The sequence below is a fragment of the Rhinoderma darwinii genome, chromosome 4 (assembly GCF_050947455.1).
Source record: "Rhinoderma darwinii isolate aRhiDar2 chromosome 4, aRhiDar2.hap1, whole genome shotgun sequence".
Lineage (NCBI taxonomy): Eukaryota > Metazoa > Chordata > Amphibia > Anura > Rhinodermatidae > Rhinoderma > Rhinoderma darwinii.
In genome coordinates this window covers 269,667,943-269,686,917 of record NC_134690.1, presented here as the reverse complement: position 1 = coordinate 269,686,917, position 18,975 = coordinate 269,667,943, and the positions used below count along the sequence as shown (strand labels likewise).

Below are 18,975 nucleotides of genomic sequence, written 5' to 3'. Positions count from 1 at the left end.
TGTTGTTAGCCTTAATACACTACAGCAATGTTAAGACAATTTTTCTCTTTATAAAAGCATTAGAAGGGAAACTAGTTCATAATCATCACTGTATCCTGTCTGTTGCTGTCTGTATGGTTTTCTTGTTTCCTGTTCTCAGTGTTTGTGGAACCTGTACATTGTTTCCTTTCTTCTTTCTTAAAAAATTGCGGAATTAATATTGTCCTTTTATATCTATAAATTCTACAATGAATTTCATAGTTAAAGAGCTTCATACCCAAAATAGCAGATATCATAAATTTTTGTTGTATTGCGGTTTACTAAACATATATTATATAGGTGCATAATAATGCATAGATTGCTAATACGGTGCCTGCAATTGTAGTTACTTACATGCTATTCTGTATACGCTCTCATCATTGTTTTTATATTACTATATACAAGAATTTTCTTTTCTTATGTTTCATTATATTTGAAATTATTATTTATTGTTATATTTTTTTTCACATCTTATTTGTAGCTAATATGTATCACAATCCTATTTCTCTTTCTATTCATTAATTTTTTCTTTGTGATTTTTTATTATTTTGAATTTTAATTGTATCCAATGTCTTGCGAGTTTCTCTTTGCTCCTATACTCTACTATGGATGGGCACTATCCCAATTTATAAATTTTTTACTCATTGCTTTCCAAATTCCATCCCTTCTATTCAGCTACATTCATGTTATTACGGGATCCATTTCTATGCGTCCATAGGACCTGCCATATTTATGCATTGTATTTGTTTCCAACATTTACTCATGGAACCCTCTCTATATGTTTTGCATGCTCAGGTCTAATTTGGACCCTTAGGGGTTACTTTCTCACATGCATTGCTGATTGCTGTGGGTGTTACTTTCTAACTATACTACCCTAAACTAAATCCTGGAATTTATATTGACGAGGCCCGCATTGCATACGAACATCTGCCATGAATAACAAAACACAGATAGTGTTCGAAACGCGTAGGCTTTTGGCATTTGCCACTTTGATACCACCTCGATACTGCGCTCCTTTTTACTATTTAATTTTCTATGTTAATAAAAGTGGGAACATTGATCCCTTTTTATCATCAAACTACGCTTGATCATACCTTCTTTTTCTTCATCATAAATTTTTTACCACATTCCAGAATTGTTAATTTACAGCTTCACTAATACATCGGGGTGGAGCCATGCTTATTATGGGCTAACTAATGTTTGGTTTTATTTATTTATTTGCATTAATACTAATGTACTTATTATACAATACATAGCAGATTTGAAGACAAGTGATCAGGGTGATCGATGTTTCGTTTTTGGCTCTTTATTATATGGTCTCAAACATACTCATATTAGATTGTTTGTGTCTCATACAAAGTTCAGTTTTTCATGCAATCCTCTGTTGTCATAAATAAGAAATAATTATTCATTTAAATGTTCAATTCATCACTTTTCTAACTTATACTTGAATAGTGTGTGCTGTTCAATAACATTGCCAGACTTATATATTAGACCTTCTACCATTTTTTTGTACTTTTTTCTTTTTAATACACTCCTCAACATTGAAATTGCAACACCAAGAAGAAAAAGTTTTGGAATCACAGGATCGATAGACATGTTAATGATATGCAAAATATACCAAACATCTTGATGTATTCAGTATCGAATATGAGCGCCACGTGCAGAAATACACACGCTTACATGCCTTGGTATTCTATCAATGAGGTTATTAATGTTTTTTTGAATAATTTTATGCCACGGTGAATGCACTTGGGCACGCAAATCATTAAGATTGGCTGCTGGCAGCCCCCTTTGCAATTGCTGACCAATAACGTCCCAAATGTGCTGGATGGGAGACAATTCTGGAGACGCTGCAGGCCATGGTAGCATGTTTAGGCCACGCAGGCTGCTCACAGCAGCACGAGCAACATGTGGCCTGGTGTTGTCCCGTTGAAAAACGGCTTTAGAGAAATGTCCATACCACTGATTCCTCGATCAAATCAATTTAACGCCGAGCTGTTAGTGTACCTGAAATTAAGACTAGAGGGGTCCAGCTACCATACCTTATGCCACCCCACACCATAATCCCGGCAGTAGGACTGGTGTGACATTTCCTTGTGAAGGTCTCTTCAGGGCCTTGCCCACGTGGTCTCTAGACCAATCTGCAGCTGTCATTGCGTCCCAGACAAAAGCGATTTGCATCTCTGAAGAGGGTAGGCCTCCATAATGTCTTGCTGTGCACCATGATAGTCTTTTAGATTGGTGACGTGTGGTCAATGGAACACCAGTAGCTGGACATCTGGCTCGTAGCCCAATGTCGCGCAAATGCCTTATGATGGTTTGTGTCGACACTGGTTGCCGCCCTAATCATCCCACACCACTTGATCCGATTTTTGAGGTTTCATGTGGCTAATAAACTTTGCTTTCAATCTGGCTTTTATGCCCCTCCCATGTGCCACAGACTGGAGCTAGGTGCTTGAAAATGTGATCATTTGCAGATCTTAATGCCACCTGCTCTTTCCTCAATTTGCATAACCTTACGGCTTGCCCTTCTTGGTGTTGCAATTTCAATGTTGAGTAGTGTATGAAATACATTCCATGCAGAAAATTCCAGAAATGGACTGTAGTATGAAATCTCGTGTTGGTGGAATTTATAAATGTCCCTAATAGCAGCATTTACATTTATAGTACAGTGGTACTGTCTGGTGCACTGCACTCCTGAGAGCTGTCACTAGACAACAATAACACCGGACAGAAACTCTTCCCAACATCTGGAAGGATTTTTATGGTGGAAATGTCCATCAGATCCTAGTGAATGATTTTTCAAGCCACCGATCATTCCATAGAGGTTTGAAAAAAATCGTTCCATGTAAACCTTTACTTGCCTACATTGAAATCCAATTTTGCTTTTGACACAAAAGATTTCAATATAGACTGTTCATATAGCAGAACATTATCATTAATCGGTGTTCACCAATTGGGAATGATGATATTAAATGGTCCTATGACAAATATAAGGTTTGTAGGTTTATATAACAGTAAAAAAAACAGAATCATCACACTGTTGGACACACAGACATAGGTTAAATTAGTTTCTAGAATTTGGATATCTTTTAACTTTATTAAAATATGACTGCATGCTTTCTTGTAATAGGTATTTTGTGTTTGGGTGAGGCTGCACGTTTTTGCAGGTGTATGAACTGTAAAACCCATGTGGCAAAAAATGCATATTGTAAAACCACACAGATTTTCAGTAATACAGCATGCTGCTGCAGTTATTAGTTGTTCCTTGGCTAGGGCTGGGCAATTATGACCTTAATCAGAATCACCATTAATTCAACATGTAACCTCGATTACAATTAATGAACGATTATTTAGGCCACACCCCTTATTGCATACCATGCCCCCTGTTTGCATGCTACGCCATTGAATTAATATTTATCCCATGAGTATGCTGTATACTACTGTATATAATATACCACCTGACACTGCCCCCACACAGTATATTGCCCCCATAGTCCTCCCCATACAGAATAAAGCCTCCATAACTGCCCCCTCGCAGTATAATGCCCCATAGTTGCCTGCACGCTGTATAATGCTCACATAGCTGCCCCCACACAGCCCCAATAGTGCCTAAGAAAAAAAATATTATACATACTCACCTAACCCTGTTCCAACGACGAGTAGAGGAGATCCCTCTGGTCTTCCGGACTATGCAGCTCGGCGATGATGTCACTGCCTTGCGTCCGGTGATACATAGTGAATTGTAGAGCAGGGACCTTACGGCCCACTGCTCTACCATTGGATTTAACTGTATCTGCGTCCTGAAGATGCAGATACAGTTGAAAGCGGGAATAATCATTTATAACAATGAAATGCACAAGATGACGTCAATTAATTGCGCTGAGTTTCGCTTTACATTTTTTCATCCGATTAATTGCCCAGCCCTTAACCTTGGCCACTACGTGGAGCCTCACCCTTCTTCATGGTCTTCTGTAATGGGAAAATTAAAACCCTTGTTATTCTTTTTATTGCTACAGGAGATGCTCGAGTGAGAGGTCCATCAGGAGTTCTCTCTGAACGCCGTGGCTCATACCCTTTTATTGATTACCGGCTCCTGAGCAGTAAGTATGGTTTACATAGTTAAATAGTTGATAAGGTTGAAAAAAGACACAGGTCCATTAAGTCCAACCTATTATGCTGCCATGTTCATCCAGAGGAAGGCAGAAAACCCTATAAGACGGATGCCAATTGCCCCATACAAGGGGTAAAAATTGCTTCTTGAAGAAGGTTTGGACCCTTGGTAGTTGGCAGGTCTAATACAACAAATGAACAACAAGATGCCAGAGGCAGAAACGACCTTATTTCCCAACTACCAATAAATTGTATTTATAATCTTTAATGTGCTATTACAGCAAACAGACATACAGACAAAACCAACATAAATGGTAAAATTTCAATGTATGGATAGGGTCAAATAGCCGTTAGTAGTTATACCAATGTGCACAAGTGCATGCCGTTTGAATAGTCCCTGTTGGTAACAGTGTGCCGATTGTATGGGGGCTACTGGCGGCGCGCCGATAAACTCTCAATATTATGGGAATCCTCAGTGACGTCTCAAGGGGGGGGTGTACACAGGTTGGACCAATGACAGTAAGAGTGGGTGGGAATCAACGAGCCACCGCTTGAGTGGCAGTTAAGACTGCCAATAGAATAGTAGATGGCCCGAGTGTCTAGATAAGAACGTCCACACATGCGCACTGGGGCTAAGTTAGCACATGTATCGATAGAGACACTCTCAAAGATCGCTAGGTGTGTGATTTCCATTCACACCAGCTCAGGGTGCGAGGTGGCTGACATAAGAAACAGCCATCATGCTGCAGTGATGAACAACAGATATGTGGATGAACATATGAGCCACTCATTAAAATCAGCAGCCAGTCATCTAGGTAATAAAAGTCTGTCATATAACAGTAAATGCCAATGACGATGTGTAACAATAGAATACTGAAGCATAGATAGAGGCTGCTGGTGTCTTAACTGTCACTGCAGGGTGCAGGGACGACAAATCACACAGCTGTTGTGAACTACAGGAGAATAATAGGGTGGTACGATCGTTGTAGCAAAGGTACTGCAGATCCAAATGATATATTCACATATACCTTGAGAGGGCTCACAAATAAATCCACACTAAAGCAAAGGTTATATTGAATGTGCTCGAATAGTTTATCTGGGCAAAAATCGATGCCCCCTGGACTGATATAAATGGTTCCCTTGTCAATGAGTTCAACAAGGATTGAAGAATACCCCAAATGAGACAGGGAGAGTCAGAGTCCGCCAGAACTCAAGAAAAGATCAATGTCTGTAATTAAATCTAGTATATGAAATGTAATAAAGTAAAAAATGTAGAGACGACTAAATAAATAAAAAAATAAAATAAAAAACAGATTATGGACGTGTACCACTATAATAGTGGCACTAAACACGATAAATTGATATATCGGTCTCAGAGGAAAGCCGTAAATGTAAAGCCTTCATTAAGACCCGAAGGGCTAAGAGAGTGCAATCGATGAATCCATCGTGCCTCCTCTTGCAATAGCATCCGGTCTAGATTACCAGCTCTTGGTCCCAATTTGATCTGAGTGATGCCCCAGAACTGAAGTAGCTTCGTATCACCACCATGTAGTTGGTGCATGTGTCTGGATAACGTAGTATCCTCTTTGTGGTTAATAGTGCTAAGATGCCTCGAAATCCTCCTTCTTAATTCCTGTATGGTTTTGCCCACGTATAATTTGGGACAGGGGCATTTCGCTATGTATATTACCCCGCTACTCTGGCAGTTAATAAACTGCTTGATGGTATAAACTTTCCCGTCAGATGGATTTATGAAAGTTTTTGTCGTGGGCATGAGAGGACAAAAGGAGCAACGACCACATGGATGGGAACCCCTGACTGGAGATTTTAACCAGGTTTGTTGAGACTTACTTATGGTGGAGTAATGACTATGTACCAACAGTTCTCATAGGTTTTTGCCTCTACGATACGTAATACTTGGAACTGCAGAAATGACTTTTTTAAGGTCTGGGTCAGTAGTAAGTATTGGCCAATGTTTTTTAAGGATGTCCACAACTTGAGAAGAGCAAACATCATAAGTACCAATGCAGCGTATGGCACTGGATGACTCAGTTTTAACGGGATTGATCCCGTTACCCTGGATCAAATTCTGTCTGTTTGTTGCCCTAGCCCTAGCATAAGCCCTGTGTAGCCACTTTTTTGGATAACCACGAGCCACAAATTTATTGTATAGTACATCGCTTTCAATCTGAAAAGAATGTTCGTCAGAGCAATTCCTCTTGGCTCTCAAATATTGCCCTATCGGTATACCTCTTTTAAGGGTAGGTGCATGATGACTCTCCCAATGTAAGAGACTGTTAGTGGCAGTGGCTTTACGAAAAATATCTGTGTGGACACTGCCGCCAGGGTCCAAGGAGATCTTAAGGTCAAGAAAATTGATCTCGCTCTTGTGTGTTTCATGAGTGAATCTCATGCCAATATCATTATTGTTAAGTGTCAGAACGAAATCATTAAATAAATCAGTGTCACCGTCCCAGAGGATGAGAATGTCATCGATGAATCTCCCCCAGAACAGGATATGTGATGTGAAAATATGTAAATTATCAGTGAAAACAATGGTGTCTTCCCACCACCCTAGAAATAAATTTGCATAAGTGGGTGCACATACAGTCCCCATGGCCGTGCCTTTAATTTGTTTATAGTACTTTCTATCAAAAGTAAAAAAGTTGTGCGTGAGAAGAAATTGTAGCAGTGATATAACGAAATCATTGTGTAAATGAAATTGAGTGCCTTTAGTGCTAAGAAAGTGTTTAACTGCATTTAAACCTAACTGGTGCTGAATGTTAGTGTATAGTGATTCGACGTCAATAGTGGCAAGTATAGTGGTTTGAGTGACATGGATCTCCTGGATCCTGGCGACAGTGTCCTTGGTGTCCCTTAAAAAGGAGGGCAAAGAGGAGACGAACGGTGACAGGATTTCGTCCACATAGAGGCTTATCCCCTGTGTGAGATTGCACAATTGGTCTCCCAGGAGGTGGACGTACAGCCTTATGGATTTTTGGCAGGGCATAAAAAGTTGCTATGGTCGGACTAGGGTTATACAGTCGTTTGAATTCATCCATAGTTAGTAGGTTATTGTCTTTCGCCTCCGAGAGGAGGAGATGTAGTTCGACCAAAAAACGGTCAGTAGGATTGCCTGTCATTATGACATAGGTGGTGGTGTCATCTAGTAGTTTATGGACCATTTGCGTGTAGTCTAATCGGTTCATCACAACTACATTTCCTCCTTTATCAGAGGGTTTTAGAACTATCTCGTTGTTATTACATAAGTCATCCAGTGCCAATTGTTCGCTAGCACTGAGGTTCCCAAAAACCCTAGATCTATCATTTTTTAGTTTCCCCAGATCATTACACACCATCTTGACAAAAATGTCGATGTGACTGTACTGGGAAAATGGCGGAGTAAGTTTTGATTTTGGTCGTAAAGAAGAGAAGGGGCCGGTAGCAGTCACAGCTCCAAATTCATTTTCCTCCAATAAAGTTTCAAGATCTCTTAGGGTTTTAAGTTCCTCATGGCTATATGATGTGCCGTCTCGAGTAATGTTTTTAAACAATCCCGTTAAAACTGAGTCATCCAGTGCCATACGCTGCATTGGTACTTATGATATTTGCTCTTCTCAAGTTGTGGACATCCTTAAAAAACATTGGCCAATACTTACTACTGACCCAGACCTTAAAAAAGTCATTTCTGCAGTTCCAAGTATTACGTATCGTAGAGGCAAAAACCTACGAGAACTGTTGGTACATAGTCATTACTCCACCATAAGTAAGTCTCAACAAACCTGGTTAAAATCTCCAGTCAGGGGTTCCCATCCATGTGGTCGTTGCTCCTTTTGTCCTCTCATGCCCACGACAAAAACTTTCATAAATCCATCTGACGGGAAGGTTTATACCATCAAGCAGTTTATTAACTGCCAGAGTAGCGGGGTAATATACATAGCGAAATGCCCCTGTCCCAAATTATACGTGGGCAAAACCATACAGGAATTAAGAAGGAGGATTTCGAGGCATCTTAGCACTATTAACCACAAAGAGGATACTACGTTATCCAGACACATGCACCAACTACATGGTGGTGATACGAAGCTACTTCAGTTCTGGGGCATCACTCAGATCAAATTGGGACCAAGAGCTGGTAATCTAGACCGAATGCTATTGCAAGAGGAGGCACGATGGATTCATCGATTGCACTCTCTTAGCCCTTCGGGTCTTAATGAAGGCTTTACATTTACGGCTTTCCTCTGAGACCGATATATCAATTTATCGTGTTTAGTGCCACTATTATAGTGGTACACGTCCATAATCTGTTTTTTATTTTATTTTTTTATTTATTCACTCGTCTCTACATTTTTTACTTTATTACATTTCATATACTAGATTTAATTACAGACATTGATCTTTTCTTGAGTTCTGGCGGACTCTGACTCTCCCTGTCTCATTTTGGGGTATTCTTCAATCCTTGTTGAACTCATTGACAAGGGAACCATTTATATCAGTCCAGGGGGCATCGATTTTTGCCCAGATAAACTATTCGAGCACATTCAATATAACCTTTGCTTTAGTGTGGATTTATTTGTGAGCCCTCTCAAGGTATATGTGAATATATCATTTGGATCTGCAGTACCTTTGCTACAACGATCGTACCACCCTATTATTCTCCTGTAGTTCACAACAGCTGTGTGATTTGTCGTCCCTGCACCCTGCAGTGACAGTTAAGACACCAGCAGCCTCTATCTATGCTTCAGTATTCTATTGTTACACATCGTCATTGGCATTTACTGTTATATGACAGACTTTTATTACCTAGATGACTGGCTGCTGATTTTAATGAGTGGCTCATATGTTCATCCACATATCTGTTGTTCATCACTGCAGCATGATGGCTGTTTCTTATGTCAGCCACCTCGCACCCTGAGCTGGTGTGAATGGAAATCACACACCTAGCGATCTTTGAGAGTGTCTCTATCGATACATGTGCTAACTTAGCCCCAGTGCGCATGTGTGGACGTTCTTATCTAGACACTCGGGCCATCTACTATTCTATTGGCAGTCTTAACTGCCACTCAAGCGGTGGCTCGTTGATTCCCACCCACTCTTACTGTCATTGGTCCAACCTGTGTACACACCCCCCTTGAGACGTCACTGAGGATTCCCATAATAGTGAGAGTTTATCGGCGCGCCGCCAGTAGCCCCATGAACCCCTGAGGACGCTACATAGTAGCGAAACATGTCGGGGGGGGCTCTCTGTTACATTTTAATACATGCTGGCATTAGGGAAATCTAGCAATTTAACAATTTAACTGCCTAGAAGTCCGCTAGTGGTGTCGGTGTTTGCTGTATCCGTCTATCTGCAGACACAGACGATAGACACACGTGTTCACTGCTGCATATATTGCTTATACAGTCGGCACACTGTTACCAACAGGGACTATTCAAACGGCATGCACTTGTGCACATTGGTATAACTACTAATGGCTATTTGACCCTATCCATACATTGAAATTTTACCATTTATGTTGGTTTTGTCTGTATGTCTGTTTGCTGTAATAGCACATTAAAGATTATAAATACAATTTATTGGTAGTTGGGAAATAAGGTCGTTTCTGCCTCTGGCATCTTGTTGTTCAAAATTGCTTCTTGACTCAATTTATGGCAAGCAGAATAAATTCCTGGTTCAACTTGCCATATTTTTAATTAATATGTGCAATTACAAAATGCAAGTGTTGCTCAAGAAAGTAGGTAACCCATTTTCAGTATCCATACCTTCAATTCATATTCACCAGTAAAATATTCTTAATGCATCTCCAAGTGAGTCATTCAGCACATAGCTCTGCAGGGAACTATGGAGTAATGCTTTATAATATTTAATGAGCAAGTCTATGTATTAGACTATGGAGCAGTTTTTTGGCTGGGGCTGAACACCTACTAGAAGTTTAACAATTGCTGAGATTGCAGTCATAGTGCAATTTTATATTTCATTTTAATGCTAGTTTTAGCGCTTATGTAGGGGCTTCATCGGCATGGAGAATTCTAAGGGCTCGTCCCCATGCTGCGGAATTGCCGTGTTTTTTCCGGACGGAATTCCGAACGGGAAAAACAAAGCAGAATACAGTAGCAGCATAGTGGATGACATTTAATAAATCTCATCCACATGTTGCGTAAAATTCCGAGCTGAAATTGACCTGCGGTGCGTATTTTTTGGACCGCAGCATGTCAATTCCTGCTGCGGAAAGTGGACAGAATTGCTGCGTTTTTCAGAGGAGATGTCTCCATCGTCTAACATTGTGAAAAATGCAGCAAAATACGCTCCATTTTTACTTATTTCTTCAACAGGCAAGGGGAAAAACTGCGAGCGTTTTTTACATAAAACGTGTAAAAAAAAAAAAAGCATTAAAAAAGGCGTCGGCCGTTCGCTGCATTTTTTCCATCTCCCATTGATTTAAATGGGGTCTTTGAGGTGGAAAACGCCTCAATATAGGGCATGTCACTTATTTTTCTCACGAGCATTTTTTTCTGTTCGCGGGAAAAAAACGCCTTCACCTTCCATTGAAAACAATGGGAGGCAATTTCGGCCATCTTTTTCAGCGGTTTCCGCGGCAAACAAAGTGTAAAAAAGCTCAGTGTGAACAGGGCCTTAGGGTATGTGCACACACAAAATCAAAAACGTCTGAAAATACGGATCTGTTTTGAAGGGAAAACAGCTCCACATTTTCAGACGGTTGTTAATCAAACTCGCGTTTTTCGCTGCGTTTTTGGGGCTGTTTTTCTATAGAGTCAATGAAAAAGGGCTCCAAAAACATCCCAAGAAGTGACATGCACTTGTTTTTCGCAGGCGTCTTTTTACGTGCCGTTTTTGGAGTAAAAAAACGCCTTGTCGGAACAGAACACCGTATTTCCCATTGAAATCAATGGGCAAATGTTTGTAGGCGTTCTGTTTCCGCTTTTCAGCAATTTTTCTGAACGTTTGCGACCCGAAAAACTGCTAAAAACACTCCATGTGAACATACCCTTAGTGTTAGGAAAATGCAACATCCAGAAGCTGCAGTTTCCCCATTACTTTCCTCAGAATTTGCTATGACTCTGCAAACAATCAGGACCCTCACTAGTTTTTGCCACAACATTAATTTCAGGCAACCATTGTTGTCTTTAGTCGTTGCTTGTCCAACAATACATTTTAAACACCAGTTAAACTAGTCATAGTTCTAACTAACACAAAATATTTGAAATCGACTGTCACAGCAAATGAAACATCTCTAGGTTCCTGAACAACCTTTCTACACATTCACAAGATACCCTCATGGCACAAATATCCTGCTGTGGTATGAAAATGTGAATCCCCTAAAATACATATAGTACATGTCAAACATTTTCGTTACTGTTTTTATGCAGTTTTCTACCATGTGGGTTTATCGTAATTTAATAATCTAGACAGGTACAAGCATGGACATTTGTCAGGGATTACTAAGAAGTGACTATGAATATAATTTTTCGTCTGTGCTGTCTGTCCAGCATATATGTCGGTAAATGCTCTCCACATATATTTGGAAAACATATCCATACTGTATAATTGGCCCATTGTATATCCTTTTGTAATATGTTTAGACATACAGTACCGCTAGTATACCACTTTTATCACTGTTTTAAAAAAAAGTTTACTGTGCCAAATATGTTTTAGTTTTTTACAGTGAGAGTAAAAGGTGTACTTTACATTAATAAATACAACATTTCTTAACTCCTTAATGACCACCCACCATCTCTTGACAGCAGGCGGTGCAGGTCCTTCGTCTACAGCGACGTCTTTTAGCATCACTTTAGAAAAGGCTGATGAGGCCTCCTGTGAGCGCTCATCCTCTAAGCAGGAGCTGTAACTAACAGCTCCTGAACTTAGAGAAGCCTCCTCAAAAAATTCGGACGCAGCGGTGTAACCCTTTTTGTCTGTGACTGTGGCATGATCAAAGGGGACTCCCCTCTTCAACGGTATCCCGGTGACGTGATCGAAGGCTGTGAAATCCCTCTGCAGTCAGGACCTAGAAAGGACCCTAGTGCTGTCTGTCTACACTATGTGCTGCCCTAACAGCAGCCTGTGTCATAGTGATACAGCGTAATGTATTCGTTTACAGGAGTATGCTAATACGTTTTAAGTAAAACATAAAGTTGTAAATAATGTTATCCCTTAACCCTTTCCCGTCACTAATCTGTAGATTTACGTCGGGAAAGGGTACTTAAATATGGCACCCGCTCAAAAGCAGAGCGGGCGCCATAGTCGCCGGGTCTCTGCTGTGTTACGCAGCAGGGACCCAGCAGCAATGCTTGCATTCAGAAAAATTTCTGATAGCAAGCATTTAACCCGTTAGATGTGACCACCGGCATCTGAGCGGTTTTTACTGCCCCTTTCACTATAGAGCTGGTCACCAGCTCCCACACGGCGAGATTGCGGGAGCCGGTATATTACTCTAGCAGCTGGGAGCCTTGTGAAAACTCCCATCGATGCTATAGGAAGATTGCGAATGAGATCCACCTGTGCCAGGTCTCAAGAGCAATGCACTGATTTTGCCATAGACTGCAATATTGTGATATTGCAGTCTATGTCATAAGCGATCTAATGATCACAGGTTCAAGCCCCCTAAGGGGGGGCTAAATAAAAGTAAAAATAAAAAGTTTTAAAAAAAATATAAAAACTTAAATCACCCCCCCCCCCTTTCCCTAGATCACATATAAAAATAAATAAACAATAATAAACATAAACGGTATCCCCACGTCAGAAAATGACCAAACTATAAAAATATAAAAATATTTATCCAACGTCGTAGCGGGGATAAAAGGTCAAAATGGCCGAATCACAGATTTTTTGCCACTTCAAACCCCAAAAATGTTTTAATAAAAAGTGATCTAAATGTCTGACATTCCCCAAAATAGTATTAATAAAAACGACATCTTTCCACGTACAAAAATTCATTATTTTGCATAAAATATATTTTATTGCCCATAAATTACATAAAAACAAAAAAACTACATATATCTACATGACTGTAATAACCTGAAGAAGTAATTGAACAGGTTATTTAGCATGTAACGTGAACGAGATAAAAAATAAACAAACAAAAAAAACAATTCAGAGAAATCACTTTTTCCTATATTCATGCCATAACAAAAATGATCTAACTTACAGAGTGAAGGGGTTAAGATGCTTGTATGTACTGCTAAAGGATAGATGTTAGCTGTACTATAGGCAATGGACAAGATGGTAAAGTATAATATTAGCATGGTAAAAGTAAACTAATATTATGTTTGAAAAACAAACAAAACTCCTATTTACTATATCAGGGCAATGCTGTCACGTTTACAGAATTTGCTTGAAATAGTTACTATATTATTTTTTTTCTAGATTGATTAAATAAGCTTATCAGAGAATTATCTGGTCTTCTCACCTAAGTCCTAGGCCAAGACTAAGTCAGAAGTTGATTTCAACCTTAGTTGACGTCATCACGTTCAGTCACAGCAGTGGAAAATAATGAACACATTGTCAGTGTTACCATAGCAACTTTTTTCCTAGGTGACACACTGAGATTACAATGTCGCTAGAAAAAAAGACTTCTCTTTAAACCTTTGTAAGAACTCCTACATTTGCCAAGCTGTGTCCATAAATTAAATCTTTCCACATGTAGCTATTTATTTACCATCCTGTCAACTTTTCCTATTATTCCAAAAAACTAGAAAAATATTTGAATATCTTGTACGATTGTTTTCTTACTTTATTGATCACAATTTTAAAAATGTAAAAGCAGTTCTGTTTATTCAGAAAATTGTGCTAAAATTAACCGAAATGTCTTGGATTTACATATTGCAGTTGTTGCTATGATTGTGAATTTCAGATTGCTGCATAATTGTTATTTTTAAATATTCATTTCCATCGGACTTGATCATTGTCCTGCACAAAAAAGTTTTCACACATTCAGTATAACTATAGTAATGATGTTAAAGAGTATCTGCACTTTCAAAAAAACTTTTGATATGTCATAGAGACATATCAAAATTTGGATTGGTGGGGGTTTAGGTGCTGAGACCCCCACCATCGCTGAATCGAAGGTGCAGAAGAGCTCATCTGAGCGCCCTGCACCTTTGCCTGTGATCGACCCTCCATGTTAGGCTGAAAATGGGCTCATACACGTTCCATGTGAGTCGATCGCAGCCGCAGGCGCAGAGTTCTCAGCTGAGCTCTTCTGCACCATTGTGTCAACCATGGTGGGGGTCTCAGCACCTGGACCCAAACCGATCAAAGCTTCTGATATGTCTCTGTAACATATCAAAACTCTTCAAAAGTGCAGTTACTGTTTAAACATTGATGGAGGGTAAACTGGATTATGGGGAATATCATCACTTTTATTCTTCTTCTCCCCATCCTTGCAAAATATCTTTGTATGTAAATGTCCAGTTTAGAGATGAATGTCTCAAAGATTTTTATGAATCCCATCTGTTTGGAGTCTAATTTATGGGTAAACATTATTTTCAAAAGTCTATATAACTTCGAGTTATTCACATCTAAGTTATTTATAGCTTTGCCACAGGAAATGCCATAATTGTCTGATAGATGTGAATCCCAATTCTGAAACCCACCCTTAACTCCAGAATGGGAATCACTAGATCCCCTTACCCTCTGATGACTGGTGACATAGCTGTGTCCAGCCTAGGTACAGAATCAATGGAGAGGTGACCGCACATGTGCACTGCTCTCGTCATTGATTTCTATGGGAGTTGCCGAGCAGGCATTACAAAGGCCCCTGACCTGACTAAAAAAGGTTTGCATAATGTATTCACATTTTTTTTGCATGTGTGTGCCACCCCAGTCATTGCCGTTAAACAGTAGATAGAAAGTGTATGATATTTTATCATCAAATATGCCACATATCACCACTGTAGTATTGTCATGGGGCCTGTGGGATAATCTGTCTCGGTGCCAGCAGGGTGTGGCGTGGAACCACTTTGTTACAAAGGGATTCGACAAAGGGCTAAACCAATGAGCAGAGTCTAAGGGAACCCCTGGTATTGACCCTTTAACCCATATACAGTGATCTGGACTTCGCTGCATGGTTGTCACAGCACGGGGTGTGGACCCACTGGGCCGTATCGCGTAGCGGAGTAGCAGCTGGCCAACAAGGTACAAAACAAGGTCTATAGTTCAGAACCTGAGGCAAATGTAGACAGTAGCGGGAGCACGACTTGACTTTCACAGCAGGTGACGCCGCGTATGCAGCGGGAAGGCACGACTTGACTCTCACTTGTAGATACAATAGCACGGGATACAGGGTACAGGCAGCAGGAACGGGTAACACTGGGAACTGGAAAACACTGGGAGACCTTTTGCAAGACAAACTAGGGTATACAACAACGCTCAGGCAAGGAACCAGTGGGCAGGGCCCCTTATTATAGTCCAGCAGCCATTTGGGCTGATAATTGATGTTAGACAGCTGGACGCGTACTGGCCCTTTAAGGCCGTGCACGCGCAGGCGCGCGCGCCCTGCGGGAAACAGTCCGAGGACCCGGAAGAGAGTGCCGGCGTCTCCCTGGATGGAGCAGGCGCCGAGAAGAAAGGCGTCCATGGCTGGGATCGTCAAGGGGTAAGTCTGAACGACGACCCCCGGCCATAGACGTAACAGTATCCCCCCTCTTACGCCCCCTCTTCTTGGGACCAGAGCGGGAAAGAAACTTCTTCAAGAGGACAGGAGCATCGATGTTCTCCTCTGGCTCTCAAGACCTATCCTCTGGACCAAATCCCCTCCAATCCACTAAGTAAAACATCCTGCCTCCTATTTTCTTGGTGGCCCTCACTTCGAAAGTTCCGAATGAGCCGCCAGGAGCTACTGCGGAACTAGGAGTTCTGGTGTAGCGGTTCAGAACCACGGGTTTTAGCAAGGAGACGTGGAAGGAGCTAGGGATCTTGAGGGTAGGAGGCAGTCGAAACTTGTACGACACAGGATTGATCTGTAGTAGAATCTCGAAGGGTCCAAGGAACCTGGGAGCAAATTTGCAAGATGCACCCTGAGCTGGATATTCCTGGAAGACAGCCAGACCTTTGTACCTGGAAGAAACTGGGGAGGTTCTCGTCTTCTAGTGTCTGCCTTTCTCTCATTGCGGTCCACCGCCAGCAGAATAGAAGATCGTGTCTGCTGCCATATTTGCAGAAAGTTCCTGAAGGTAGAGTCGGCTGCAGGCACCTGAGACATAGTAGAGCCCGGCAGGGGTATTCGAGGATGTTGGCCGTAGACTATGAAGAATGGACTGGAGGTGGTGGACTCACTGGTATGGTTATTATAAGAGAACTCCGCCCACGGGAGCAGCTGCACCCAGTCATCATGTCTTCTGGAGAGAAAGTGCCGCAGGTAGTTCTCCATAATTTGGTTAATCCTCTCAACTTGTCCATTGGACTGAGGGTGGTAAGCTGAGGAGAAGTCCAACTTTACACCGAGTAGGCCGCAGAGTGCTCTCCAGAACTTTGAGGTGAACTGGACCCCTCGATCCGAGACAATATGCAGGGGTAATCCTACGGAAGATGTGTTGCATGAAGAGATCAGCCAGTCGAGCGGCAGAAGGCAGGCCAGTCAGAGGAACAAAATGAGCCATTTTAGAAAAACGATCCACCACCACCCAGATCACACTGCATCCCGCAGAGAGAGGTAGATCTGTAACAAAATCCATAGCAATATGCCGCCAGAGGGCATCGGGCACAGACAGTGGTTGGAGCAGAGCAGCTGGTCTGGAGTGGGCGACTTTGTTGGCTGCACACACCATACAGGAGGAGACAAAGTCCATGACGTCCTTGCGCAGCGTGGGCCACCAGAACTGACGGGCAATTAGGTCTCGGGTCTTACGGACACCCACGTGTCCTGCCAGCTTGGAACTGTGACCCCAGCGAAGTATTCTTCCTCTGTCTGCCAGCCGTACGAAAGTTTTTCCTGGAGGGATGTCTCTAACTTGCAGAGGGTTAACAGAGTAGATGCAGGAAGGTTCGATAATATTCCGTGGGGACTCCACAGTGTCCTCTGTCTCAAATGACCTAGACAAGGCATCGGCCCTCACATTCCTGTCGGCAGGTCGGTGGTGGAGTTCAAACCGGAACTGTGCAAAAAACAATGACCATCTGGCTTGACGAGGGTTCAGCCGTTGAGCCGTCTGTAGGTAGGTCAAGTTCTTGTGGTCCGTGAGGACCAGGATAGGATGAGCTGCACCCTCCAGTAGGTGTCTCCACTCCTGCAGGACCAGCTTGATGGCCAGTAACTCCCGATCTCCAATCGAGTAGTTTTGCTCTGCAGAAGAAAACAGCTTGGAGTAGTAACCACATACCACCGTCTTGCCTTTCGAACCCCTTTGGAACAATAGTGCACCGGCACCAACAGAGGAGGCGTCCACCTCTAATGAAAACCGTAGGGATACATCAGGATGGTGCAGAATGGAGGCAGACGTGAAGGCCTTTTTTAAGGTTTCAAATGCGATTTCCGCCTCTGGAGTCCATACCTTGGCATTCATACCCTTCTTAGTGAGGGTGGAGATGGAGGCTGTCAGAGAAGAGAAATTGGGAATGAACAGTATGTAGAAGTTGGCGAATCCCAGGAAGTGTTTTATGGCCCTTAAGCCTTGGGGACGTGGCCACTCCAGGAGATCCTTGACCTTTTCAGGGTCCATCTTAAGACCTTGATCAGAGAAGATGTAGCCCAGGAAGGGTAGAGACTTCTCTTGGAACACGCACCTCTCCAACTTGGTGTAAAGATGATTCTCTCTTAATCTAAGCAACACCTGGCGGACGTGGCCCTGATGAGTCACAAGATCTGGGGAGAAAAATCAAGATATCATCGAGATACACCACAAAACAGACATAGAGGAGGTCACAAAAAATGTCATCCACAAATTCTTGAAATACTGCGGGAGCGTTACACAGACCGAAGGGCTTGACCAAATATTCGTAGTGTCCATCACGTGTGTTAAATGCAATCTTCCACTCGTTTCCCTGCCGGTTCCGGATTAGATTGTAAGCCCCCCGCAGGTCAAGCGTGGAAAAAAATTTTGCCCCCCGTATACGATCAAAGAGCTCAGAAATCAACGGCAAAAGGTACCTGTTCTTCACCGTGATCTGATTGAGACCCCGGTAGTCAATGCAGGGTCGAAGGGATCCATCCTTCTTTTTGACAAAGGAAAACCCGGCTCCGGCCGGGGATGAAGAATTTCGTATTAAGCCCCTCTCCAGATTCCCTTTAATGTAGGCCGACATAGACTGGGTCTCTGGCAAGGAGAGAGGGTATACTCTACCGCGAGGAGGGGACGAATCAGGAACCAAGTCGATAGGACAGTCGTATTCTCGATGTGGTGGCAATATCTCTGCCTCCTTTTTGTCGAAGACATCAGCGAACTGAGAGTAACAAGTAACAAGGAGGCAACCCTGTCAACGACTGATGAAGAAGGCTGGGATGGATGGACATGGCCCAGACAGCGGTCAAGACACTTGGGACCCCACTGGAGAACCTCTCCGGAGTTTCAATTCAGGACTGGAGCGTGAAGACGAAGCTAAGGCAAACCCAGCAGCACGGGGTTGATGGCTTTGGACATGACATACAGGGAGATGAGCTTGGAATGAAGAGCTCCCACTTGGAGCCTTAAAAGCTTGGTCACGGACAATACTGGGTCAGGCAAAGGCAGTCCATCTACCGAGGCAACGATCAATGGTCTCTCCAGCAAAACAGTAGGCAATTGAAGAAGATCCACGAGGTCTCGACAGATGAAATTGGCTATGGAGCCAGAGTCCAGGTAGGCAGAGACTGGATGAGGTCTCTCGCCGGCGATGATGGTCACAGC

The 18,975-nt window shown here is 42.2% G+C and overlaps 1 protein-coding gene across 2 annotated transcripts in view; it reads left to right on the top strand.

Moving 5' to 3' along the window:
* Positions 1 to 18,975, top strand: part of PDE7B (phosphodiesterase 7B) — a 470,724-nt gene that overhangs the window by 394,257 nt on the left and 57,492 nt on the right. For both annotated transcript variants that reach the window (XM_075862499.1, XM_075862498.1), the window contains one exon: positions 4,041 to 4,124. In XM_075862499.1, coding sequence (XP_075718614.1) covers positions 4,041 to 4,124 — 84 coding nt within the window. The remainder of the gene's footprint in view (positions 1 to 4,040; positions 4,125 to 18,975) is intronic.